The sequence below is a fragment of the Sus scrofa genome, chromosome 1 (genome assembly GCF_054392235.1).
Source record: "Sus scrofa isolate SSC_HxYL_T2T_F1_AM1 chromosome 1, Sscrofa_HxYL_maternal_Yorkshire_Landrace_v2.0, whole genome shotgun sequence".
NCBI classification, from domain to species: domain Eukaryota; kingdom Metazoa; phylum Chordata; class Mammalia; order Artiodactyla; family Suidae; genus Sus; species Sus scrofa.
In genome coordinates this window covers 575259-600804 of record NC_139383.1, presented here as the reverse complement: position 1 = coordinate 600804, position 25546 = coordinate 575259, and the positions used below count along the sequence as shown (strand labels likewise).

The window sequence follows — 25546 nt, the reverse complement described above, 5'->3', positions numbered from 1 at the left end:
CTTCCGGGCGTGCCTCACTTCCGGCTTCTCCGGCGCGGCGCCTGCGGGGAACGGCGGTGAGTCCAGGGGCGGGGATCGGCCCCCCGCTCGGACCCACCCGGCGCCGCGCCCGCTCCCCTCGTCCGCGCGCCCGCCTTCCTCCCCGTCGGGTCCCCTCCCCGGGGAGCCCCTTCCCCGAGCCGGCGCGAGGGCAGCGCGGGGCGGCCGCCGGGGCCCGGAAGGCTGCGGCTCCGGGCAGGGGACCCCGACGCGTCCCGACGTGCTGAACGTGTCCCCTGTCGTTTGCCTGCAGGACACTGACTCATGAGGAAGGCACCGCTCTAGGCGCCCGTCATGGCAGCTCCGTGGAAGAGCGCCCTTCTGCTGCTTCTAGCATCTCAGGCTGCCTCCTGGGTGGGTGCCTTCGACGCGGACGAAGTTCCGGAAGAGTGGGTCCTCCTGCACGTGGTTCAGGGCCAGATAGGAGCTGGGAATTACAGTTATTTGAGGTTAAACCATGAAGGAAAGATAGTGCTTAAGATGCAGAGCTTAAAAGGGGACGCGGACCTGTACGTATCTGACACCACCCTCCATCCGAGCTTTGACGACTATGAGTTACAGTCTGTCACGTGTGGCCAGGACGTGGTTTTCATTCCAGCGCATTTCCAGCGCCCCGTGGGAATAGGGATCTACGGACACCCGTCCCACCACGAGAGCGAGTTTGAAATGAAAGTGTATTATGATGCAACGATCGAACAGCATCCGTTTGGCGAGACTGCTTTTTCAGATGGTACAGATGTGAGTCGTAAGCACGCTTATTCTCCAGAAGACGCATCTCAAGAAGACGAATCTGTTCTTTGGACGATACTGATTAGTATTTTAAAATTGGTACTTGAAATTCTCTTTTGATAGATTGAACATACTCTGGAGTACAATATGCTTAATCTGTGAAGCTGATTGCAGTTCGCTGTGAACTTAGCTACTTTTACCTGGTTGGAATTCTGGTTACCTTTTCTAGTTGAGGGATGGAAAAATAAAGCCATAGTTTTTTTACCTCAGTCACCCCAAAAGTAGGAAAAGCAGCAGGCATATTTGTTATCTTAAAGGTCAAAATTCCTGTAAAAGGAATATGCACAATAAACTGTCTAAACCCCATTTTGATTAGTCTGTCAGGTGACTACTAGATTACTGCAGTGACTTAGACTTTTACTCCAGTTAGAGATTCTAAAAGAAGTCACAGTGCTTCCAAGAGTTACCAAAAGCAAGTTACCAAAAGCAAGTCTGAAGTGCAGGGACTAAAGTCCCGCCCTGCACCCCAAATAGGGACAGCACCTCCTAGCCTAACAGCATTTCCTGGTAGGCAGGTTCCAGTGCTAGGTAATGACAGTTCTAAACCCAGCTGCACCAGATCTCATCAGCTCCTTGGCAGTTTTACCATCTTGGGTTCCTATTAAAATTCTTCCGTTATTAATTAACTTTGCTGTGCTATCCATGGTGGACCAGAAAGGATATAGATTAGGAAAATTTCATGAAATGAATAGCAACTTTGAGGCTAATGAACAAATAGTTAAGTATTTCAAATTAAGCTGCCTAATACCAAGACTGAATTTATGGAGGGAGCCAAAGTAGAAAGAAAGAAGACTTTTTGGAAGATGGAACCATCTCTCTCTCTACCTGAAACTGGTTTCAGGAATTAGTTTGTAGAAATAAATCAACTTGCAGATTTTAAGCACACAGTTAATTTCAAAGAAAAATCTTTTATTGGCATAAAAATGAGAATGTTGTAAATAAACTGGCACCAGGTATTTCATTTAAATGCGTGTTACAGAACTGGGGTCAAAAAACTACCCCTCTTTGCTGTTTTTCCCCCTTCTGCCCACTTTCCTGGGTGTTGGGGGGGCTCGCTGACAACAGTCACAAATCCAGCGACCTAGGAAGAAAATTGTTAGTTAATACAGAATGAATTTCACTTTTTAGGACTAACTTTTAAACCCATTTAGCTCCTTCCTTTAGCCTTGGCTGCTGACAGTAATCCTCAGGGGACGTGTGGTGGGACAGGCACTAATGAGCTCGTTAATTTAAGGAGAAAAATGTCAACTCCCTCTGAGATAATCCATGTCTTCAGGCCCCGGGAAGTGCACGGGGTAGGGGCGGGGGGCCATGGGAGGAAGGAAGGAATGACAGGGGCCTTTAAAAACTTACTATAACCCTTTCTGAAACTTAAACGCTATCATACGCTAAAAAGTTTGATCATACAAACCCTAACATCAACCCTGACCCTGAGTTTGGCTTATTTTCAAGCCTCTGCTGCTGCTCAGTGGCAGCTGTGTGTCTGCAGCCTCCTGGCAAGTCCTGGTGTACGATGCTGACACAGCACTTTAAATGTGGTCACGGTGCTGTAATGCAGCGGGCAACACCCTCCATCAGAACTGCTACAGGACTCTGAATAGTTCCTAAGCTGTTTGCATCTCAGTGACTCCCAGGAAACCTAGTTCTAGGCATACATTTTATAAAGTATTAGGCAGTGTAAACTATGCAAATAAGTTCTAAAATTACACAATTGTGTGTGTAATGTTCAGTCCAATTACTGTGGTTTATTCTTTGATTCTGTGTTCATTCTGAAGTTAGGCTGCCTCAATCTATAGAAATCTGGTTGAATATGTTTAAAGGTATAGTCATTTTTGTTAAGTCTCTAAGTGACATGTAAAAATAAAATCAAGGCTTTGAAACAAACGGATGGTACTGCTTCAGCTCTTTCGGTAGAAAAATGCTGTTCATTCTGTATACTGAGCTCTACTTCCAGAACATGTAGGCAGCCTGGTAGCTCACTGGATCTGCAGTCAGCCTGTCTAGGAGTGAGAAGCAGGGGACATGATGACAGCTTTGGTCCCATGTGAACAGAAGGGTCTTGACGGTGCTTATGCTGTGGCCTCAAAAAGAAAAAGAAAAAGAAAGCGCCAGGCGAGCCCCTTCGCTCAAGGCCCGCGTCCCGTCTCCTCTTTACCTGACGGCGGAGCGCCCAGGCCCACACAGAAGGTGTGGTGGCCTCTGTCACACACGTCACAGCACATCATCTCTTCCTCGTGGTGCGGCTGCCCACACACGGCGCAAGTTTTGCACTCCATGCACTGCCACGGGTAGGTCTTAATCACAGAAACAAGCTCCACGCTCATGTCCAGGCAAGAAGGGTGGCCTAAACCAAAACCAGGGTTAGTCGGGTCTCACACGCCAAGCTCCAGCTTCACTGGGCAGGACAAGATGCGCGTCTGCTTGGGTGTCTCAAGAACGGCTCCTGTGTTTAGTTGCCAAAGAGACAGGGAGCCCTCATCACCGTGCAGAAGGTGGTACGTGGCTCTCTTTATGCACGGGATGACTCTGGTGCAAGGCTAGCTGACAGCTAAGAATCTAGATTCTGAAACATCCCACCGGCGGTTAGGAGGCGAGGCCGCGTCAGTACTTACCACTGCTGTCACACTGGGAGCAGTGCACAAGGGGCTCAGCCTTCCCTCTCTTGTTGGACTCCTTACCCCTCAGACAAATTCCACATAGAGCATTTGGAATGGCCTTTGGCTGGAAGGGTAGAAGAGGGCTATAAATTCACGCCAGAAGAACTTACTGTGGGTTCAACAGGAATTATTACAGCGTTGGCTCGTCCCTACTTCTGGTAACTTGCCAGGGAGGCCCTCTTGGAAAGACAGAACCTGACATGAATCAGCTTATGGCCTACTGACTACAGCCTTAGGTTTACTTCCTTTTTAAATGTTGTCTGTGGTATGATCTCAGCACTAAATTTAACATCCTGCACTCCCTGGGCGCCCAGTAAGACCTGTGTAATGAGCTGGAAGGAAAGACCAACACGATGCAAAGTGCACGACGAACTGAAGGGCAAGTCCAAGTCCGAGGGAGCAGCAGGTCAAGGCAGTCAGGCTTGTTCCCAAAGACTGTTCTAAGCAGCTTATATGCCGACTTTGTTTAAAAACGGATGTTCCCCAGAGTTGTAAGACTAGATCTACAGAGTCCAAGTTCGAAAATCAACGTTTTAACGTTTTTAATTGAAGGCTGTCTCATGCGTACACTGTCATGTGCAGAAATGTTTATGGAAAACCGAGTTGTGTGGTTATTCCCTTGGCACATCTGACACCTTCGTACAAGTGCCTACACTTAGGGAAAAAGCATTCGCTACGACATACAAGACGGAAAAGAGAAACGCGGTTTTCAGATAAGCAGAATAATAAAATTCTCACTTAAAAAACAGGCAGACACCCCTATATTTTAAGCACTGTTCATTTTTCAGATTAAAAACATGCACAATCCAATGAAGGCATTTGGACTTTAAGAAACACTTGGAAACACACGGAAAAGAACACAGAAGAGGTTCCCTGAACCGAAAACTCGGGGGGGGGGGGGATATTCGAACATCGGCCTTGACCGTCAGAGCATCTTCACGCAGCCACGTGGGTGTGGAACAGCGGAGGAAAGGGGAGCAAGCAGGGCCGCATATGAAAGGGGGGCCAGGGCCAGCCTCGTTCGTGTAGAAAGACTGGGAGAAAAAGTACTTTCAACAGACAATTCTGCTGCTGTTTTATCACCACCCAGCCAGATGTATCTTGGGTCTCCTTTTCCTAAGCCGCCCAACCAAAGAGGGCCCTGACCAAACCCCACCTTGGTGTATAAATGCTATTGCCCAGCTGCCACATGTCTGCCACCTTCAAAACCTGTTCCGCCTGAACAATTTGTTTTTAACGCTTTAGGGTTTTTTTTAATTAGCTTTCTTTACAAAAGATGACAGAGGCATTCAAAAATAATTTTTGGCTTATTTATTTAAAAAAGTCAACCTTATACATAAGTATAATAAAAACAATAACTCTAAACAATCACAAATGTCTCTACAAAATAATAAATATCATGGAAGTTAAAACATACACATAAAACTTTACTGTGAGCTAGTCTACATCTCCTGCGTATCTTTATACCCTGCTCCCCCAGCAAAAGGATATAGTGTCACATGCTCAAAGCTCTTAAGTCTTGCAGTGTAGTTACCCTCTGTGGTCACTGCTACATTCTAAGCATAAGATTCTCATTGCATTTTCCTACCCCTAAGTACAAAACAGCTAGGAAGTGCACTTCTAGGATCCAAATTCTGGTTCAGTTATGATCAGATCTGTCGCTGCCATAATACACAGCAGAAGCTACCTCTCAATCCACCAAAATAAGGAGTATCTTTCGGTTCTGGTACCTGCACTAAGTGGATAAGGATATACCTACTTAACACTTATAGCTCAGGTTAGATACTGGCACACGAAAGACTTTAACATTTGTCAGTAAAGTCAAAGAAGGAGCCACACAGTATGAAATTCTAAAGCGAGAACTCCTCAGAGGAAATCCTTTACAAAGTCAAAAGGAACAAAACACAACGCTAGTCATTCACGTTCTAGGGCAGTTCAAGTTCTACAATCATTACAATGCACACTGAACACCTAGGATAAAAAGGACACCAAGAAAACCCTAGGCTGACTTCTAAAAAAGCATAATGTTTTGTTAAACCACTTAAAAATGTTCTTACCCAACAGTCTTCATCTTGAACAGAGGGAGAGATGGGGGGCGGAGCAGGGAGGGACAGGGCGGGAGACGAGACAGACAGACAGAGCTTTGCAGCATTCGCTTCGAGATGCCACAGCTCGATGTAAAAAATACTTTGTTCATTCAAGCCCTCCGAGCTCCTTAAGAAGCCGCACAGCCACATCCAGGCCCGTGCAGCGGAGACCAGTGGCTGGCTGGGAAGCTGGACTCCGGGTGCCAAGCCCCCCGGAGGCTAATGGGACAGAAGCCAACGTGCGTCTGACAGAGACAGTGTGACTTGGTAGCAACGTCGAAGTTTCACTACTGACAAGACAATTAAAATACTCTCCCTAAGAGTTCTCAGCGTCTCAAATAAAAGGCTCACAACACACTTATCTTCCTGCTTGAAAAACAACCAAAGATGGTGAGACTTTCACGGGAGCACTAGTACAGATTTTAATTACATACTTATAATGTAAGCCTGAATCCTAACAACTAGGCTTTAATTTCAGGTTAATGTAACCTAAACGATACTGTCCTACAAATTAAGGGCAAAAGCACTAGTGAATCTTACTAAGCAAGACATCAGATACATTACAGGTTTTCTTAACTCCCGTATTTTAAAAGACATTTATGTATGACCCTCAGCTTGAAGTACCCTAATACCTAGGCACATCTTGGCTTATTAATACTTTTCATAAAGAGGTTAACTTTTAATAAACATGTTCACATTAATGTATTAAGCTAGATACTGGTTGTTCCAAACTTTGAAATACATGAAACATTTTTAGGTACTAAAAATGTTCAGAGAAGATTATAAACTGTGCACTTTGCATATCAGACTCCCTTGAGTATATCAAATTAGGTTAAGCTATATGATTTCTTTACCTTAAATCAGTGACAGCATTGACTAGTTCTTCACTTTCAGCCTCCGTGAAGTCGTCTATTGCAAAACCCTTTTTTTTAACCCATGATTAATCCAGGCTTCCTGTCGGAAAGGTCTGCTCGGCGCCAACAGTGTGCTTCTGGCTGCAACTCCCATTCTCGGCGCTTCTCGGGCCAGAAGCACACCTAGCACACAGCAGGCTCACTTTCCGGTGTTTAATCTTTGGAGTGCATTTGCTTTTAATTACGAAGCAGTAGCTTAAATATTTATCTTAAAAATTAGATAAGCTGTATCTGTAAGAACAAGAATGAAAACTACATGACTGAAGCCCTGAAGGTGCCCTTATTGCTGCAATGGGCTGAAACACACGTCTCGGAAGCGGACCCCGGGGAGGCCTTTTCTAGGGAAGTTCGGAGCCCGCCGACCAAAGCTGCCCTTTCGCTCCGGGGAGAGCAAGGGGCCAGGCTGCTGGAAGGGCCCGTGGCCGCTGAACCTGCTCCCCCAGATGACACACCAGAGTCCCCATCTGACACACTCAGGGCTCCAGCAACTCCACTCGGCGAAACGAGTTCATCGCCTTACTCTAAAACGCGCCTTCAAAACACCTTCATAACCAGCCGAGAGTTCATGCTGATACGCAGCCCACGGAAAACTGTGTGTTTTCCTACTGCCGCTGCAGCTGCCGCTCCTCCTTCTCCAATATTCTAAAGCCCCCCTTGCGAATAAGGCGACTCCCTCCCCGCGGCCCTCTGCGGGCAGGATGACACTGCTGCCGCCCGCCACCCGACTCCGAGGACAGCCAGCCCTAAACGCTCACGAGAACATCGGAGCACATCACCGAGCAGCCCAGGCGGGGTCCCGACGGGCCACATGCCCAGCTTGGGCTAAAACAGCACAATGCCCACAGCACTTCCACTGCTCTGCAGCGCAAGGGTGGCTGCATTTGGCAGACGAGCAAATGATCCTTAGACTAAGCCCAGATCTTTCTTCCCGGCCGGCCACAGACAGGCCGCTGGTCGGGGGCTCCCCACCCGCCACCTGCTCAGCTTCGCTAAATACCAGGGTGCTTTCAACTCAGACGGCTACGACTTTCACCCCAAGGCAACAAAGCTTCAGGTTCTGCCTGTTAGATAACTTCTCAAAAGCTCAGACCTGCCTGGTCACCATTTAAAAGAAAAAAAGATTCGCTCACAAATTGTCCACGTACAGAAAAGAGACGCTCAACCCCAGCCCAAGTGATAGGAAAGCCACCAGGCACACAAAGCGAGAAGGAAGGAGGCTGAGGGCCGGGCGCAGGACGCTCGGCGCGGAGCCGTCAGGGGGACAGGCTGGCCAGCAGGGAGGCGGGGTCGGGGCTTTTTTCTTCTACCTTGTACCCGGGCGCAGCCTTGCTCGGCGCGGAGCGCTTCGCGGCGTCTTTTCTCGGCGCGGCCGCCTTGTCCCTGGGCCTCTGCCGTCCCTGTGCCGGCTCCTCCTGGCCGTCGGGGAGGCCCTCGCCCTCGGACACGTTGCCCGAGGAGCTGTCCTGCAAGTCAGAGGCACAGACAAAGGTCCCTTGCACACCTGCTGGTCCCGGTCTCCACTGCGGACACCACAGAGGACACTGGGCTTCCGTCGATTAAAAGATAAAAGGATAATTCTAACCGAAGAAAACGTTCGCCAGCGGAGACTAAAACGAGTCCAGTTAAACACCACTGTCCTCGGAGCAATACGTCATAGCATAAAGCGAAGTCTATGCACACCCGCAGGTGCCTTATTCGACTTTGTTTTCGGGAGTTCCCGTCGGGGCGCAGCGGAAACGAATCTGACTGCGAACCCGATGAGGTTGCGGGTTCGATCCCCGGCCTCGCTCAGTGGGTGGAGGATCTGGGGCCGTCATGAGCTGTGGTGTAGGTGGCAGACGTGGCTTGGATCTGGAGCTGCTGTGGCTGTGGTGGAGGCCGGCGGCTGCAGCTCTGATTCCACCCCTAGCCTGGGAACCTCCGTGTGCCGCGGGTGCGGCCCTAAAAAGACGGGAAAAACTCTTTGTTTTCAGACTTGAGTCACCAGGAACAGAACTACCTGCTCCAGCTGCTGCCACGCCACCCAGCTGCACAGCAGGGCACATGTTCGTTTCACACACGGTCTTTAAAAAGAAACTAAGAAACTGCCCCACGGACGTGCAGGTGTTTTTACCAAGTAATGGAGGTCCCGAAAGAAGTCCTTCAAGCCCACAAGGGCGTCTTGGTAACGTTAAACTCCGCGGGGGCCGGTGCCACCAAGTATTTACAACAGTATCAGACGTACTTCACGTGTTCAGAGTTTCGGAGTTGGATGATTGATCATTTAACTCTTCATTTCTTAATTTAACATTCCCTTTTTTTTTTTTTTAGGGCTGCACCTGAGGCCTATGGAAGTTCCCAGGCCAGGGGTCTGATCGGAGCTACAGCTGCCGGCCTCCACCACAGCCACGCCAGATCCTTAACCCACTCAGCGAGGCCAGGGATTGAACCCTCGACCTCACGGTTCCCAGGTTCCCAGTCGGATTCGTTTCCACTGCACCATGACGGAAACTCCTTAACTTAAAATCTTCTAAGTAGAATAAAAATGTTATGTTCATATAAATTATGAAGATTATAAATGAAAACGTCAGGTTATCCGCAGGCGGCTTGGGAGACACTGAGACAGCTCACAGGATGCATGTGTCGCCTTTTCCTTTTCCAGTGACGTGCTTGTTCACACAGCTACCCACGTTCACACTCACACACACGACCTACCTCCATGCGTGCCCTCTTCTTTTAAAGCACAGAAGTGAATTACCCTGTATGTGTGGGCATGTGTGTGTGTGTTTCAACCCTAAGTGTTATGTGCACTTCCTCACACCATTAGACACTCTTTGAACTGCACTTCTACTGTGTAACAGACGTTAGACTTCCAATTCCCACTACAGAAACTACTGTTAACACTCCAATGAATATTTTTTCCTAATTAAACTTTGTTACCATCTGATCAGATTCTTCAAATAAAATCCATTCGCCTATTTGCCAAGTCAAGGTCTGCGGAAGTTAAAAATCTTGGTAGGGACCGGGAAAACGCCTGGCCCCAAACTGGCTTGGCAGCTCTTCTCCTAGCGGTATGGGAGGAAGCCACCGCGTCTCACCCTCAGGACACCCCGGCTCCCCTGAGCCAAACAGCAGAAGACGGGCTCTCACCGCTTTGACAGCGGAGGCGCAGGTTACGTTACGCAACAGGTACCGTTAAACACGCCCAGAAGCTGGCCGTTAGGAGGAAACTCAGTGCCCAGAAACGGTGGCACATTCTCAGGTTCAGGTTGGCTGCAGAGAAAGTGGGAAATGGACAGATGCAGAATTCCCTGGTGGCCAGCAGGTTAAGGACCCAGCGTTGTCACTGCTGTGGCTTGGGTTCGACCCCTGGCCTGGGAACTTCCGCATGCTGCAGCCGAGCTAAAAAAAAACAAAACCCAGAGTTCCCATCATGGCTCCGTGGGTTATGAACCCAACTAGCATCTGTGAGGATTCAGGTTCGATCCCTGGCCTTGCTCAGTGGGTTAAGGATCCGGTGTTGCTGTGGCTGTGGTGTAGGGCGCAGATGCAGCTCGGACTCCACCCCTAGCCCGGGAACTTCCACGAGCCGAAGTGGGGCCTGAAAAGAAAGGGAAAACAAAACACAACCCTGAACGACCGCGTTTGTTCTCCTTCCTTCCGTCCCACCTGGCACACCGGCATCCCCACTGTTCTGCAGCTGCACTTGCCACAAAAAGAAACTCATGCAAGACACCCAACAGCACAAAACGCTGGTAACCTTAACATTTTCCCAGAAGAGGCCAGTGACGGTTGCTGAAGCAGCAGGAACACCGCTCACGTGCTCCCCCAACCCGCACATCAGTACGGGGCTGTTAAGTGTCTGGGCCCTGCCCAACCCACTGGTGAAGACCACGGAGGGGCAGCTTTCAGGACAAAACCCGCCAAAGGCCACGCACCGCTGGCCCGTATCAACCCATAACAGTAACTTCCCCTGATGGAAGACGCTTTCTGGAAATCATACACAGCGATCCTTTTTCACAACAAGCGTGGTGATGCTATTTCAGCTTGCCATTCCAGGAAAGCCAAATTCAAAGGAGAAGGAAGCACCTCCTCCTGAGAGACACGTTCTTACCGAAGTGCCTTTGTCCTTCCGTCTCTCATCGGCCCGACCATCCTCGGCTTCATCTGAGTCACCGTCACTATCGAGAGCCGGCAGCTCAGGATCCAGCGGGGGCTCGTAAAGCGCTGTGTTTAATGGCAAATAGCGCAGCTCATCCGGAGAGTACCTGAAATTCAAAGGACTTTGTTTTCCTTTATTATTCAAAACGTGTGGACCGATTTTGAACGACGAAAATAACCTTCATCTTTTCAATTAACCCCAAATGTTTTTGAAAAATGACTGGAGGAAATAAACGTTTCATTTTGGTTATCACATTGGACAAGTCATACATAAAGTCAAAATGTTTTCCACCCGACTAAGTAAGGCAGACATTTGACTGCTGTTGCCCGAAGCGAACGCGTCTCTCCTTCACCCATGGCCCTTCAAAGACATCAGCAAACCAGGACCGACGGCGACGGCGACAGCGACAGCACGGAACGGGCACAAAACCCAGGCTGCCCGAGGGCCTCTGCCCGGTCGACCTCGCAGAGCGAAGAGGGGCGTGAACCGCTCGGGCACCTGCACAGCACAGCAGCGCGTGGTGCGTGCTGGCATTTAAGAGGCAAGATCCTCTGACGAATCACTGTAAACCAATTTATGAGGCATGTATTCTCACGAATTCAACCATCTATTTTATCTGAAACTAGGGACCAGCAGCCCCTCCCCAAGCTGGCGGGCACAGGGCCGCTGCCCATGTCCGTGCCACCCCCATAGGACCAGCGCTCCGTCTCAGGCCAGGAGGCAGCATCCTGGGAACCCCCGTCAGGAACGGACACCGGGTCAGCATCTCCCTCAACCAAGACACCCCAGACGGCAAAGACGCTGGTCCATGGACGCGTCGCTCCATCATTTACACAGCCCCCAAAGATTCAAAATCGGCTAACCCATGGAGCTCCCAACCAGTACCCATGAGGATCTGAGTCTGATCCCTGGCCTCGCTCAGTGGGTGAAGGATCGGCACTGCCGTGAGCCATGGTGCGGGTCGAAGACGCAGCTCAGATCCTGTGTTGCTGTGGCTGTGGTGGAGGCCGGCAGCTGCAGCTCCGATTAGACTCCTAGCCTGGGACCCTCCACATGCTGCAGGTACAGCTCTAGAAAGCAAGACAAAGTGCTGGCCCATGATTTAAATCCGACTTTCAAAAAGCACTATCCTAGAGTCTACTTTCAATACTTGTCGAAAGAATATTCTCCATCCCAAAGAACATAAGGTTTCTCATGCAGCAAAAGCTGGGGTGCCGGAAGCCCTGTTTTCGGTTCCATCCAGGCTGGGAGGGAGGGACGGGGAGCGGAGGCAGCAGCCAGGCCAGGGCAGTGACGCAGCAGGAGCCCCAGGTGGCCACCCTCCTCGCTCGCGTCCGCATCTGGGAAGGCCTGGGCTGTGCCCGGCAGTCCGCCTTCCCACTAAGCTCCCAGGTGACACAGGCGCTGCGGGGCCAGGGGGCCATCCTTTCAGGTGGGAGGTCTAGAGAAGCCCTGGCACCTGCCCACAGACACACCCCCAGGCAGGCAGGTGTTCCGGTTCTGACACAGGCACTCCTCTCCACAGAGGCACAAGCGGAAGCTCCCGACGCACGTCCCACCCCACCCGAGTGGCAAACACAGGGCTTCGCAGCCCCCGGCAACTCCCAGGGCAGGGCCGCCACCACCGCCTACCTTTTGTAATATTCCTGGAACTGTCCGGGGATGAGGGCCACCGGGTAGGAACTGACCTTGGTCCGCTCCGTCGGTAACACCCTGTACTGCCCTTGAGGCACCTGGATGACCTGTGAACGTGAAGAGAAGGGCGAGCCTGATGCCACGCAAGGAACCAAAGCCTCGCGAAAATAATCCGCTGCCTCCCTCCCCCAAAAGCTAGACACAGGGCCACACGGGGCTGGAGCCTGAGGGCGGGGCACGCCCAGTGGCACCGGTGACCCGTCTGCTCACCAGGGAACGGCAGGGTGACCTGCTACCCTAGACCTCAGCCTGCAACGTCCTCATCTAGGAAAAGAACCACTGCTCCTTCCAGCCTCCCGGGGGGACAGGGACGCTGGCGTCCACCCACGGACACGCGCGTGGCCAGCTGGCTCCTAGTCTCCTTCAGGAGACTGTCCACCGAACGCCAGAGGCACCCCCCCACCACGGGGGCACCGGGGACAACGGGCGCCTGCAAGTGACAGCCCGAGCCCCAGGGAGCAGGACGCCCCGCGGGCACAAAAGCGCCGCGCGAGGCGCTGAGCCGTCCACACAGCGGGCGGGCGGCCGGCCGAGCGGGGCCTACGTGCGTCTGCAGGTCGAAGTACGCTCTTCTCTCCTCCATCCGCTCCCGGTTCAGGTGGCTGTTGAACTCTGCGGCCTTCCTGGCAGCTTTCTTAATGTACTCGGGCACTTTGCTGGCTTCAACTTTCTGAGTGTTCTGTTGTTGCATTTGCTGAAATAAAAACACGACAGTGCAAGGGACTGTACCCTTATAACCTGGCACTTCCCCAAACCGCAGGCACCGGCCCCCTCAACACCTACCGAATACTCCTTGTAATGATCCGTAATCCGCTGGCGTTCTTTTTCTTGTAGAATAACAGAATATTCAGCGTGTTTGGCTGGATATTCTTTTATCATTAAATCAATTACTTCATCACTGCGCAGTGCTGTTAAACCTATTTCAGACCCAAAAAAAAAAGGTGAAGAAGCCCTTTGAAGGCAAAGTGAACACAGCTTTCAAAATATTCTTTTCCTTCAAACTACTCCACATATTAGAGGTTTTCCAAAATTAAAGCAAAACATTTTAATACATTCAAAAATAATTAAAAATACCACTCATAAAGTCAAACAATTAAAAAGAAATCGATTACCAAAGTTGCAAAGGCAAGAAAAAATCAATTTTCAATCAAAAATTTTTCTAAGATTCTATGTCCCATATATAAGTTTATAACCCTTTCCTAGAAACAACTGCTAAATAATGTGACACTCGAACTGCTGGCAATTAACATAGGATATCAGATGAGAAACACAAAGGACTTTTCAATATATTGCAGATCTTAGTTTTCAAATTCAATCTACTAGAAATATTACAGAGTCACTCCAAATTTCACCAAAAGCATCAGCACACACACTTAAGTCACACGGGCAATTTTCAAAATTCATCGCATCAGATTACGTCAAGTGCTGAGATGAACGCTCCCGGTTTCACATTAAAAAGTTGCATTAAAATATTTATGAGAGGAAAATCACAAACAAAACATGGAGATAATCAGAGTTAAGGGCCAACAGTTTCTTGGGGTTTTGTTGTTTTTGGCCGCACCTGCGGCCTGCAGAAGTTCCCAGGCCAGGGACTGAACCTGTGCCACAGGAGTAACAGAGCAGTGACAAGGCCAGATCCTTAACCTGCTGAGCCACCAGGAAACTCCAGGACCAATACTTTTAAAAAAGTACGGCACGCATTCTGCACACGAAACACACACACTTGGACACTCCTGTCAGTTACAGAAAATGATACGGTTATGAGACGTCCTTCTGCTTCACATTTTAACAATAACCAAAAATCAATCAGCGGTGTAACACTTCATTCAATCTATTAATTTGGCAAAATATTTTGGGAAAAAGGCAAATACTCATCCAATATCACATCCTAAGTGTCCACTTCCAAAATTCACCTTAAAGGCTGCATTACCTAGCGTGCACTGGGTCTCTGTGATGACATTCAGCTCTCGCAGGTAGAGTTTCTCCTTGTGAGACAAGTCGCGTCGCTCTAAATCTCCAAAAAAAGAACGAAAGACTATTAAAAATAGCCTTGTGCATTTATAAAACTTTCAAAAGCTTAATAAACTTAAAATTAGTTAAAATCCTCGTGGATTTTCAAAAGTACTCCATGATATAGATATACTCCAAATATTAAAAAGACTACCTTAAAAAAACTTACAAATTCAAAAATTAAAAGTTACAATAAAATGGAAAACTGAATAGTCCAAAGCAACAAGGTGAGACAAGTAACTTCACTGAGATGGCTAAGGAGGTACAGCCTTTGTCAAATTCAGACACAGTTTGTGTAGCTACCTCCAAGAATCAAAACCCTTGGTCCAATTATGCGGCTACAAAATGATTTTTTTCCTAAACATTTTCCCTGGGAAATCCATCTGTCTCATTTTGCTTGTAAAGCAGCTCACAAGTCATAAGAGCAAACTGACAGCAAGGAGTTACTGAACGAGAGCCGCAAATGAAAATGGCCAGCAGAAGAATATAAACCATGTCTTAAGTAACCTGCGCTCAAACGCTCAGCATGTGACAGCCTACCAAAAAGACGGCTCTGAGTTAAAAGTTAGGACTTGCTCCGTTACATGAACTAAGACTCAATACCTGGATATTTCCGTTTAAAGGAGGTCACTCCCAAATATTCACTGACTTGCTCCTGAAGCATGTAGTACTCTCCTGCCTCATCAGGCGGCCACTTGTACTCTATCAGGTTTTCTGCTGGGTAGTAGCTGAAGCTAAGCACAGGAAGATACATTGCGCCATAAATGTGGCTTTTGTGAAATGTTAACAATCTTTATTTTACGCGAAATTTATTTTCAAAGATCTTTGAAGACATTTATCTTCAAGGATTTGGAAAATTATTTTTAAAATTCACTTAAATTCTCAGCCATTCTTCTAGGACTTTGCGATACAAAGAAATTCCCAGAGTTCCTAGTGTGGCGCAGTGGTTAACGAATCCGACTAGAAACCGTGAGGTTGCATGTTCGATCCCTGGCCTTGCTCCGTGGGTTAAGGATCCGGCGTTGCCGTGAGCTGTGGTGAAGGTCGCAGATGTGGCTCAGATCTTGTGTGCCTGTGGTGTAGGCCGGTGGCTACAGCTCCGATGAGACCCCTAGCCTGGGAACCTCCATATGCTGCGGGTGCAGCCCAAGAAATGGCAAAAAGACAAAAAATGAAAGAAAGAAATTCCCATGATTTCATATGCATCAAAGAAATTACATAACAGGTAGAGGGAAAAGAAACAAAACATACAATGGAAATGACATTTTCTGTACACCACACACAGAGTCACGAAGAACAAAGACTCACAACGGACAGCAACAAAGGCAGCATCTTTTGGCTTTTGCAGATCAGGGTGGTGAGACTGGCTCTGAAGTCTCTGGGGCTGATCCCCAGAGCCACTATTTTAAGCACCCAAAGTATAAAGTAATCAACCTCCGTTTCCCAGCTGCCGGTCAGCAAGTCACAAACTGCTGGGAAAGCGACCTTTAAAGACCCATTTCCAAGTGAGGGGAACTCTGAACCACAGGGATTCCACAAACCCAAGAGCCAAGCAGGGACCCCCGGGACGGCACCGGGGCCCTGCAGGACAATCGCAATCCTCAACCACAGAGACTAGAGACGCCTGGACCTGGACCTGGGCCAGCTCCACCTCCAAAGTCTACCAAAGGGTGACACAGGCTGACCCAAAAGGACGTAACACCACTTTACGCATCTGTCCAATTAAAGGTCTCAGACAAAAAGAACAGTTTTCTCAAAAATGGTACAGGGAAACTGGACACACAAATGCGAAACTATGAAACTGAACCTTTATTTGCTATCACACAGAAAAACCAGTTAAAAAATGGATCAACAACCTAAATATAAGAACTAAAACTAGAAAATGCTTAGAAGAAAGCGTGGGGGTAAATCTTCACAACCTCCGAGTTAGCAGCGGGGTCCTGACAGACACCCAAAGCACAAGCGACAAAACAAAGAGGAAATAATTTGGACTTCAGCAAAATTAAAAACTTTGTGCATCAAAAGACACTTAACGGGAGTTCCGTTGTGGTGCAGTGGTTAACGAATCCGACTAGGAACCATGAGTTTGCGGGTTCGGTCCCTGCCCTTGCTCAGTGGGTTAACGATCCGGCGTTGCCTTGAGCTGTGGTGTAGGTTGCAGACTCGGCTCGGATCCCGCATTGCTGTGGCTCTGGCGTAGGGCAGTGGCTACAGCTCTGATTCGACCCCTAGCCCGGGAATCTCCATATGCCGCGGGAGCAGCCCAAGAAAAGGCAAAAAGACAAAAAAGAAAAAAAAAAAAAAAAGACATTTAACAGAGTGAAAAATCAACCCAAAGGATGGGAGAAAATGTGCGAATCCTCTGTCTGATAAGAAATTACTATCTAAAACATATAAGGAAAAATAATAAAAGGAAATAAAATATATAAAGAATACCTACAACTCAAAAACGAAAACCAATTTTAAAAAGGGCAGAAACTTGGACAGACATTTATCCAAAGATATACAACTGGCTAATAAACCCATGAAAAGATGCTCAGATCAACTAATCATTATATCATCACGGAAATTCAAATCAAAATCACAATAAGATACCACTTCACACTTTCTAAAATAGCTATTATCAAAAAAAAAAGAAGAAGAAGAAGAAGGAAATAAACCAAACCAGTAAGGATGAGAAGAACTTAGAGACTTTGAACATTGCTGGTGGGAATAAAAATGGTGCATCCGCAGGGACAACCGTCTGGCAGCTCCTCAAAAAGTTAAACCCAGAATTCCCACATGAGCCGCCTGTTTGACTCTGATGTCTACACCCAAAGGGACTGGAAACAAGGACTCTGAACAGACACACTTATACACTAACATCCACAGCGCCATTATCCACCCGGCGAAAAGCTGGACATAACCCCGGCGTCCACCAGCAGGTGCAGAGATCTGCTAAAAACCTTCCAAGACCTTCCTTAAAAAGGAAGAAAACTCTAACACAGGCTACAATATGGATGAACTCTGAGTAAATTATACTCCCTAAAACAAGTCAGACCCCAAAAGACAAATACTGCATGATGCCATGGAGATGAGGTGCCCAGGACAGGCAAGCTCCCAGGAAGTAGAAGAGTGGGTGCCAGGAGCTGAGCATAGGGGAAATAGGAGTTTTACTGCTTCAGGGTTACGAAGTTTCTATTTGCAGCAGCAAAAAAATTTTAGAAATGGATAGTGACGGTGGTTACACATCACTGCAAATGTAATTAATGCCACTCAATTATACACTTGAAAACAGCTCAGGGGAGTTCCCGTCGTGGCACAGTGCTTAACGAATCTGACTAGGAACCATGAGGTTGCGGGTTCGATCCCTGCCCTTGCCCAGCGGGTTAAGGATCCGGTGTTGCCGTGAGCGGGGATGCAGGTTGCAGAGGCGGCTCGGATCCCGCGTTGCTGTGGCTGTGGTGTAGGCCGGTGGCTGTGGCTCCAGTTTGACCCCTAGCCTGGGAAGCTCCATATGCCATGGGAGCGGCCCAAGAAATGGCAAAAAAGCAAAAAAAAATGAAATAAAATAAAATAAAAACAGTTCAGAGAGTGCGCTAAGGGGCCAGCATTGCTGTGAGCTACGATGTAGGGATGTAGGTTGCAGACAAGGCTTGGATCCCGAGTGGCTGTGGCTGTGTCCTAGGAACCTCCATATGCTGCGAGTGCGGTCCTGGAAAGCAAAAAGAAAAAAAATAGCTAAGATGGTGAATTTTATGAGTATTTTACCACAACAGAAAAAAATTTTCTTGAATTGCACTAAGTAGCAAAAGACAATTTTGTGTCACACTGTAAAACATGATACAAATATTTACAAACGTTTATCTTTAATACAAATACAGATCATACGAATACACATGATAACACAAATTACTGTCTTTAATAACTGCCTTTGCCAGGGCTGGGGGAAGGAGAAGCCAACAGAGAAGAGACACAGACGCTCAAAGACACCGTTAAGCAATAAGAGGACAGTACCCGAGATCCTGACTGGAGGTGTCACAGCTCCTAGAGCTGTCTCCCGAGCCCATTCGCCTCCTTTTGGACGGTTGGGTCCCATCGTTTGAATTGTCTTCATTATCATCCTACACGTTGAAAAGATTCAAAAAAAATAGCAAAACAAAGAATAACAAATAAGGAAAGATTAATTATGTATCTTCTCAGACTTGCCAAAAGGCTCACCTTAAAGGCTTTCTAAGGGTAACTGGTGATACAAATGTTAACTTCCTATTACAATTAATGAGCGACAGGAAGCTGCCATGGGCAAGACCTGGAAAAAACTAAAAGCTAATCTTCAATGCAAATCAAAGCAAGAAAATGTTTAATAAACCTGTAACTCTAAATCTACTTTTGCTTTCTCATGAAGAAAGGTCAAAATGCCTTTTGCTTTAATAACACACGTAAGACTGCTGCAGTCCTCTGAAATGAAAGCAAACCCTCCTAGCCAGCAAGGATAAAAATGTATGGATTATTTAGTGTTCAACTCAACTCATACCTGGTTTACTGGCTATCTTTTAAATCCTTGATCTTTGAAGAAGACACACAGGACTAAAAAAAGATTACCAATCCTGATAATTTTTCTTACACTACAAAAATTTAGCAAAAAAAAAAAAAAAAAAAAAATATATATATATATATATACACACACGTAAAATAACACACACTACCTCCCCAAAAAAGAGGCTTAAAATATTTTTAAGTGGAGTTCCCGTCGTGGCGCAGTGGTTAACGAATCTGACTAGGAACCATGAGGTTGCGGGTTCGATCCCTGCCCTTGCTCAGTGGGTTAAGGATCCGGCGTTGCCGTGAGCTGTGGTGTAGGTTGCAGACGCGGCTCGGATCCCGCGTTGCTGTGGCTGTGGCGCAGGCCGGTGGCTGTGGCTCCAGTTTGACCCCTAGCCTGGGAACCTCCATATGCCACTGGAGCGGCCCAAAGAAATAGCAAAAAGACATATATATTTTTTTTTAAGTGATGTTTTCCATTACCTGACCGTATCAAGGCCGTCAGACCGCTTCATTAGGGAAATGAATGAGGCAACAAAGGTTAGGAAGTCGATTTAATCATATATTAGCTAAGAATTAACAGCATAAGGCTTAAAAAGAGCAGACTGAGGGAGCGCCTTCAGGGCATAGGCGCTGTCACCGCAGCACAGGCTTGGCCAAAAAAAAAAAAAAAAAAAAAAAAAACAAGATTCCAGGACTAAAATGGGTTTTTAAAAAATCAATTTTGTTAAACCCATGGTTCTAAGAAGGCAGAGGCAATGAGTATGCAGTTCGTCGAGCACAGAAAGCTGGGCGGCCTGGAATCCCACTGGGCACTGGCTTTGGGGGCTGAGTGGTTGTCCTCTGGGAGCCACCCTCATCTGCAAAACCTAGATGGGGCAGTGCCCCAGGCCTTGGCTCAGGCAGGAATTAAAAGAGCGACTACATGGGAAGCACTCAGAGCAAAGCCTAGCAAACAACTAAGTGCCCAATACAAGTCAGTCACTACGACCGTGACGACAGTGTCACATCTCACATGGCTCCACCTGTTAGGAATTTACTCAGACTCTTTACCAAAGAGCAAAAACCGTGAGTCTCCTCTTCAGTTCTTAGCAAGTGAGCACTCAGTTAAAGAGCTCTTTACACTCCTACTGAGAGAGAGCAACCAGGTAGGAGATGAAGAGTCTAAATCTATCCTCCAAAAACGTACAATTAACAGTAAGTCTCCCAATTGATAGGTTTCATATTCGATAAGCATTCAAGTATCATTTCCTATCTATCTCACTTGCTTCTTAGCACTTTAAGGACTTTTACGTCAATTTGTTTAAGTATATTTCCCTTGGCTAAAAAATTTAAGATACCAAAAAAGAGACAAAAAGTTAAAAATGCGGAGTTCCTGTTGTGGCTCAGTGGCAACGAACCCGACTACCATCCATGAGGATGCAGTTTCAATCCCTGGCCTTGCTTAGTGGGGCTCAAGGATCCAGCATGGCTCCAAGCTGCTGTGTGTGTCGCAGACTGGGCTCCGTGGGATCTGGCGTTGCAGTGAATGTGGGTGGCATAGGCCGAGTTCATCTCTAGCCTGGGAACTTCCATATGCTGCACATGTGGCCCTTTAAAAAAAAAAAAAAAGTTAAAAATGCAAAGTCCTCAAAAAAGTTGAAACCACAATTTCACATGTAGTGTTTGAGTTGGCTATTACAAGTCCTAGGCAAATGGATTATACACAAAGTGGACATTAGAGAGCCATCACTGCAACACATTCCCATAACATGATGGCAACCAAGAGAGAAGTGCTTGCACCCTCGATGCTGACACAGAAACCCGGGTGTTAAGATGGCCAGCTACTTGCATCTGAGTCACAGGTGGCTACCACCTTCAGATGAAATGCTCTTGGGACAGACCCCTCGAGCTGGGCAGGGCGAGCCCTGCACTGTGGAAGCCGACGGTGTGGGCCCGGGGCCAGCCGCTCGCACAGGTGGGGTCTTGAGCCCGGGCAGCGGCCAAGGCCGGGAGCCAGGCTTCGCGCAGGGCCGTCTGCAGGGCCCCCGGCCCCCCGTCCAGCTTCAGTAACAGGGCACGCTCCGCTCCCCTGTCACGAACCCGTACACTCACTTCAAAACAAGAGGTTTTCACGCTCATCTCGATTTTCTGCACAACTCTGACCTTACAAACACGTCCCCACAGTACGAGCCACGAAACTCCGAGTCTGCCTGGGGATTTCAGCGCCGCGGAGCACGGCCGCGGCCCCCAGCTGAGTCCGCCACCGGGACAGCGTGTTTGCAGTGCTTTCCGCGTCTGTTTCGCCCAAGGACTCAACTCCTCCCGAGCTACTCTCCCAAACGCACACGGCGCCCCAGGCCGCCGCCGCCGCCGCCGCCGAGGAAAGTGTTTCCGCCCGGGAGGAAAGTTTGATTCCACGGCGAGGACGACGGCCCCGGGAACCGGCGCGGAAACCGCCAAAAGGACGGGGCGCCGCGCGGGGCTGGGCCGCGGCGCCGGGACAGGCGGCCCGGACGCACCAGCCCGCCGCCCGCAGGCCCCTCCCCGCCCGCCACCCCCGGCCCGGCCCGGCCCGGCCCGCTCCTCACCTTCGGGGACTGCGCTCCGGGCGTGGCCGGGTCGCTGTCGCACGGCCGCGGGGACAGCGCCGACCCGGGGCCGCCCGCCGCCGCCATCAGCCCGAGCGCCCCGCGCCGCCGCCGCCGCCGCCGCCGCCGCCTCGTCCCGGCCGCCGCCGCCGCTGCCGCCGCCGCCGCCGCCGCCGCGCGGGCCGCCCGCCGCCCGGGCCCCGCCCCCTCCGCCCGCCCGCCGCCCGGGGGCCGGCCCCTGCCTCCGCGCGCCCCGCGGCCCGCCAGCGCCGCCGCCACCGCCATGGCCGCCGCCAGCGCGCCGCCCGCCGCCGCCGCCGCCGCCGAGCCCGCCGCCCCTGCCGCCGCCGCCGCCGCCGCCGCGCCCGCCGCGCCCGCCGCCGTGCGCGCCCGCCGGGCCCTCGGCCACCGCCGCCGCCGCCGCGCCCGCCGGCCCCGGGCCGCTCCCCTCGGCCCCGCGCGGCCCGCGCCCGTCTCCCCGCCTCCCGGCCGCCGCAGCCCGGCGCGCTCCGCGGCCCCACCTCCCGCCGCTGCCTCAGCCCCCAGCCCCGCCCCGGCCCGCCGCCCCCTCCCCGCCGCCCCCGGCCCGGCCCGGCCCCTCGCACGTCAGCCCTCTCCTCCCACCGGGGCTCCCCGCCCCGCCGCGCCCCGCCCCTCGCCCTCCAGCCGAGGGTCCCCGCCCCCGCCGCCTCCCTCCCGGGGGCCCCCGCCCCCTCCGGCCAGGGGGTCCCCGCCGCCCCGCCCCCGCCCCGCCCCGCCTCCCAAGGGGCCCCGCCCCCTGCCCCTAAGCCCCGAGGGGCCCTCCTCCCGCCGCCTCCCGCGGTCCCTCCTCCCGGGTGGCCCCGCCCCCTCGCCTTCCCGGGGGTCCCCACCTCCTAACCCCTCCCTCCCAGGGGTCCCCTCCCCTCCGCTCGCCCTCCATCCGGAGGGCCCCTTCTCCCGCCCTCCCAGCCGTCCCTCCCAGATGATCCCCCCCACTCCGACCCAGGGTTCCCCGCCGCCCCGCCCCCTCCTGGCGTTCCCGGGGGTCCCCACCTCTCTTGCCCCTCCCTCCCCTCCCCCCGCTCTCCAGGCCGAGGGTCCCTTCTCCCTCCGTCCCTCGAGGATGTCCCCGCCCCCTCCGTCCCAGGGGTCTCCGCCGCCCGCCCCCTCCTCCTCTTCTGGGGGTCCCCGCCCCTTGCCCCTCCCGCCCGCCCGGGGTCCCCTCCCCTCCCTTCCCTTCTCCTCGCCCGCGGGCTAGTCTTGGTGGGATGTGGAGGGACCTGGCTTGTCCTGAGTTCCCGGCTCCCGTGGCTGCCCGTTATCCGCCTTTGTTCTCTGCTCGCAGCCTTGAGGTCTCTTGGACTCCACCTGCCGTGGAAACTGTACTTTCCAAAAACATCCTCAGCTTGCTTGCATTTGCAGATTTTACCCACTTCCACCTCTGTACGTGCTGCAACCATAAAATGTGCAGGTTCACAGTACGACTGTTGGAATGTAGCTGATGCAGCAGCTCCCACCAGAGATGCGAGAGCTGCTGGCGTGCAGAGACCAAGGACAGATGACCCTCAGCGGGACTCTTGGGGACCATGCTGACCTCGGTCGGACTCTGGCTCCTCTTTTTCTAGCTGCACAGCCTTGGCCAACCATTTATTGAATCTTCAGGATTGTTGCAAAGTGCAGAGCACAAAGGTAGGCCCTTAAAAGGCAGCAAGGAACTGAGAGCTGTTTTATTTGAACGGAATTTATTATCAATTCTAGTTCTTAGGCTTCACCTGGTCACTCTTGGAAGAAAAGGGAAAAAAAAAGTAACTGAGCCTTAAAAGAACACATGCAGACAGTTGTAATGACAGTGGTGCCAGAAATGTGTTCAACTGACTTCTCAGCAGACACTTTACTTGGAGAGTGGAGATATCTCATTTCATGGCGATGGAGGCTCTTGGATGTAGAATACAGTGTAGCTTCCCTTAATTTTTCTTACGCTCCACAGACAGTTCAGAGAGAAAACCAAGGGATTCTTTCCAGCCCATTACACTGACACAAGGACCCCTTTGGCGTAGTTGTCCCTTCCTGACTTCCCACTTCACCTGATCTGAGAGGGCATCACCAACTTAAGACCACGAATTGCTCCTAACTAGTCTTTGTTTATCAGCCAGACCAGCTCCCCATTTCCCTGTCAAAAGTCCATTGAAGAACATGGCCTGGAGTTCCCATCATGGCTCAGTGGAAACGAATCTGACTAGCATCCGTGAGGATGCAGCTTCAATCCCCGTCCTTCCTCAGTGGGTTAAGGATCCGGCATTGCCGTCAGCTGTGCTGTAGGTCCAAGATGTGGCTCGGATCATCCCTCATTGCTGTGGCTGTGGCATAGGCCAGAGGCTACAACTCCAGTTTGACTCCTGGCCTGTGAGTCTCCATATGGGGCAGGTGCGGCCCTTAAAAGACAAAAAAATAGAAAATGGCCTAGTTGTCTCAATGAGCCAAGAAGAACCAGCATCTTTCCCCAAAATTCTCTCAACTGATGAAGACTCTCTGGGTAGAGTTTAACATTAAAGTAGATTTATATGTTCAGTTACTTGGTTCTACTCTTGCCCCTAGGTTACTCTGTCTCTAGATCAAATACATATTTAAAGGTCCTTATTCCAGTCAGTAAATCCCGATTCAGGGAGCTCCCCCTGCGGTGCAGCAGATTAAGGACCTGATACTGTCACTGCAGCAGCCTGGGTCTCCGCTGTGTTGCGACTTTAATCACTGGCCCAGGAACGTCCTTATGCTGTGGGTGCAGACAAACGAAAACACTGATTGCGCCGTTCAGCGTGCAAAGCAAGGCCGGGCATTAGGGAGGCCTGTGTGGATTACGGTCCCTTCACATGGGCAGTCTCACCCCTGAAAGAATACGACACACGTACACAGCTGTCCTCACAGGCAGCGTAGGTGAGAGAAAATTTACTTACAACTAGGAAAATTAAGATTTTAAGGTTGACATAGAATCTGAAAAGTATCTGAAGATACTGGTAGGACAAATTCAGGTAAAAATACCATTAGAAATGGAAATAGGGGTCAAGGCTGGAAAAGACGGAGAGGGGATGCCCTTGGCATTCAGACACACCAATCACTCCGGCTTGGCTTGAGACGAGGGTACACGAAGGCGGATTCTTGGAGTCAGGAGTGAAATACACACGGAGGTCGTATCACGTGCAGGTGAGAACAGAGGTTTGGAGTTTAGACTTTGAATACCAGCTGTGTTAATAATACCACTTATTAACTGTGTGATCATGGATAAATTGTTTCTCTGACCCCCTGCTTTCCTAATTTGCAGGATTAGAAAAATAATGTCAGTTATTATTCAGTTGTTTCACAAACATTTTATGGAAACCAACTAAGAACTATGTTAGCTAATTGAAATATAAGGACTCGCTTATTCATTCATCAAATACTATCTCACTATTAAGTGAGGCCCTGAGATAGGCACCAGCAAGAGAGTGGTGAGAGAAAAAGCCGTGAAACTCTGAGACCACTTAGAATATGCAGACATACATGAGGAAAAGTCCCTGAGATCAAGAATTCCAGAGAGTTCCCACTCTGGCACAGCGGGTTATTGACCGGCTTGTCTCTGGGGAGGCTCTGGTTCAGTCCCTGGCCCAGGACAACTGGTGTAAGGATCCAGCGCTGCTGCAGCTGCAGCATAAGTTGCAGCTCCGGCTCGGATTCAATACCTGGCCTAGGAACTTCCATGTGCCATGGGAGTGGCCAAAAAAGAAAAAAAAAAAAAAAAAGAATTCCAAAGATACTGGTGGAAATAGAGACGGAAAAGGAAGAAAACTATCAAGTATAGTAAGCTGAGAGGGTGCTGTTTTGTTTCAAAAATAGGACAGGTCGACTATCGGTTGAGAAGCTGAGTAAGATAAGGACAGAAAGATGTCCACTGTATTTCGAAATTTGGTGGTAATTAGGGATTTTAATTGTTCCAAGGTGTTTCAATGGTACCGCAGTACCATTTTAAGGACAGAAGGTACAGTACAGTCGCGGGCCAACAAGAATGACTCAGCGGAAGGGGAGAATCCTGGTGCAGCAGCGGAGATAGATGCTGGAAGGTGCTGCCCTTGAGAAGGTCAGGCTGCAGCACAGACGTGGGGGCTAGCCT

The 25546-nt window shown here is 50.1% G+C and overlaps 2 protein-coding genes across 6 annotated transcripts; one reads left to right on the top strand and one right to left on the bottom strand.

Moving 5' to 3' along the window:
- The first annotated feature begins 6 nt into the window (after positions 1 to 6).
- C1H6orf120 (chromosome 1 C6orf120 homolog) lies at positions 7 to 2712 on the top strand. The gene is made up of 2 exons (XM_003480211.5): positions 7 to 56; positions 293 to 2712. Exon 2 carries the CDS (start codon positions 334 to 336, stop codon positions 886 to 888), a length of 555 nt encoding a protein of 184 aa, XP_003480259.1. The 5' UTR covers positions 7 to 56; positions 293 to 333; the 3' UTR covers positions 889 to 2712.
- PHF10 (PHD finger protein 10) lies at positions 1717 to 21792 on the bottom strand. 5 transcript variants are annotated; one of them, XM_021085636.2, is made up of 12 exons: positions 21424 to 21792; positions 18329 to 18435; positions 14936 to 15066; positions 14253 to 14336; positions 13106 to 13239; positions 12867 to 13016; positions 12260 to 12369; positions 10580 to 10733; positions 7794 to 7949; positions 3441 to 3549; positions 2984 to 3172; positions 1717 to 1909 (listed from the first exon to the last, which is right to left on the bottom strand). In XM_021085636.2, exons 1-12 carry the CDS (start codon positions 21706 to 21708, stop codon positions 1824 to 1826), a joined length of 1695 nt encoding a protein of 564 aa, XP_020941295.2. In that variant the 5' UTR covers positions 21709 to 21792; the 3' UTR covers positions 1717 to 1823. The 5 variants fall into 5 exon arrangements, with proteins under 5 accessions (XP_020941295.2, XP_020941297.2, XP_084877711.1 ...); XM_021085638.2 differs by having other exon boundaries at positions 14253 to 14330; XM_085021585.1 differs by lacking the exon at positions 21424 to 21792 and adding an exon at positions 20999 to 21346.
- Between the last annotated feature and the right edge of the window lie 3754 nt (positions 21793 to 25546).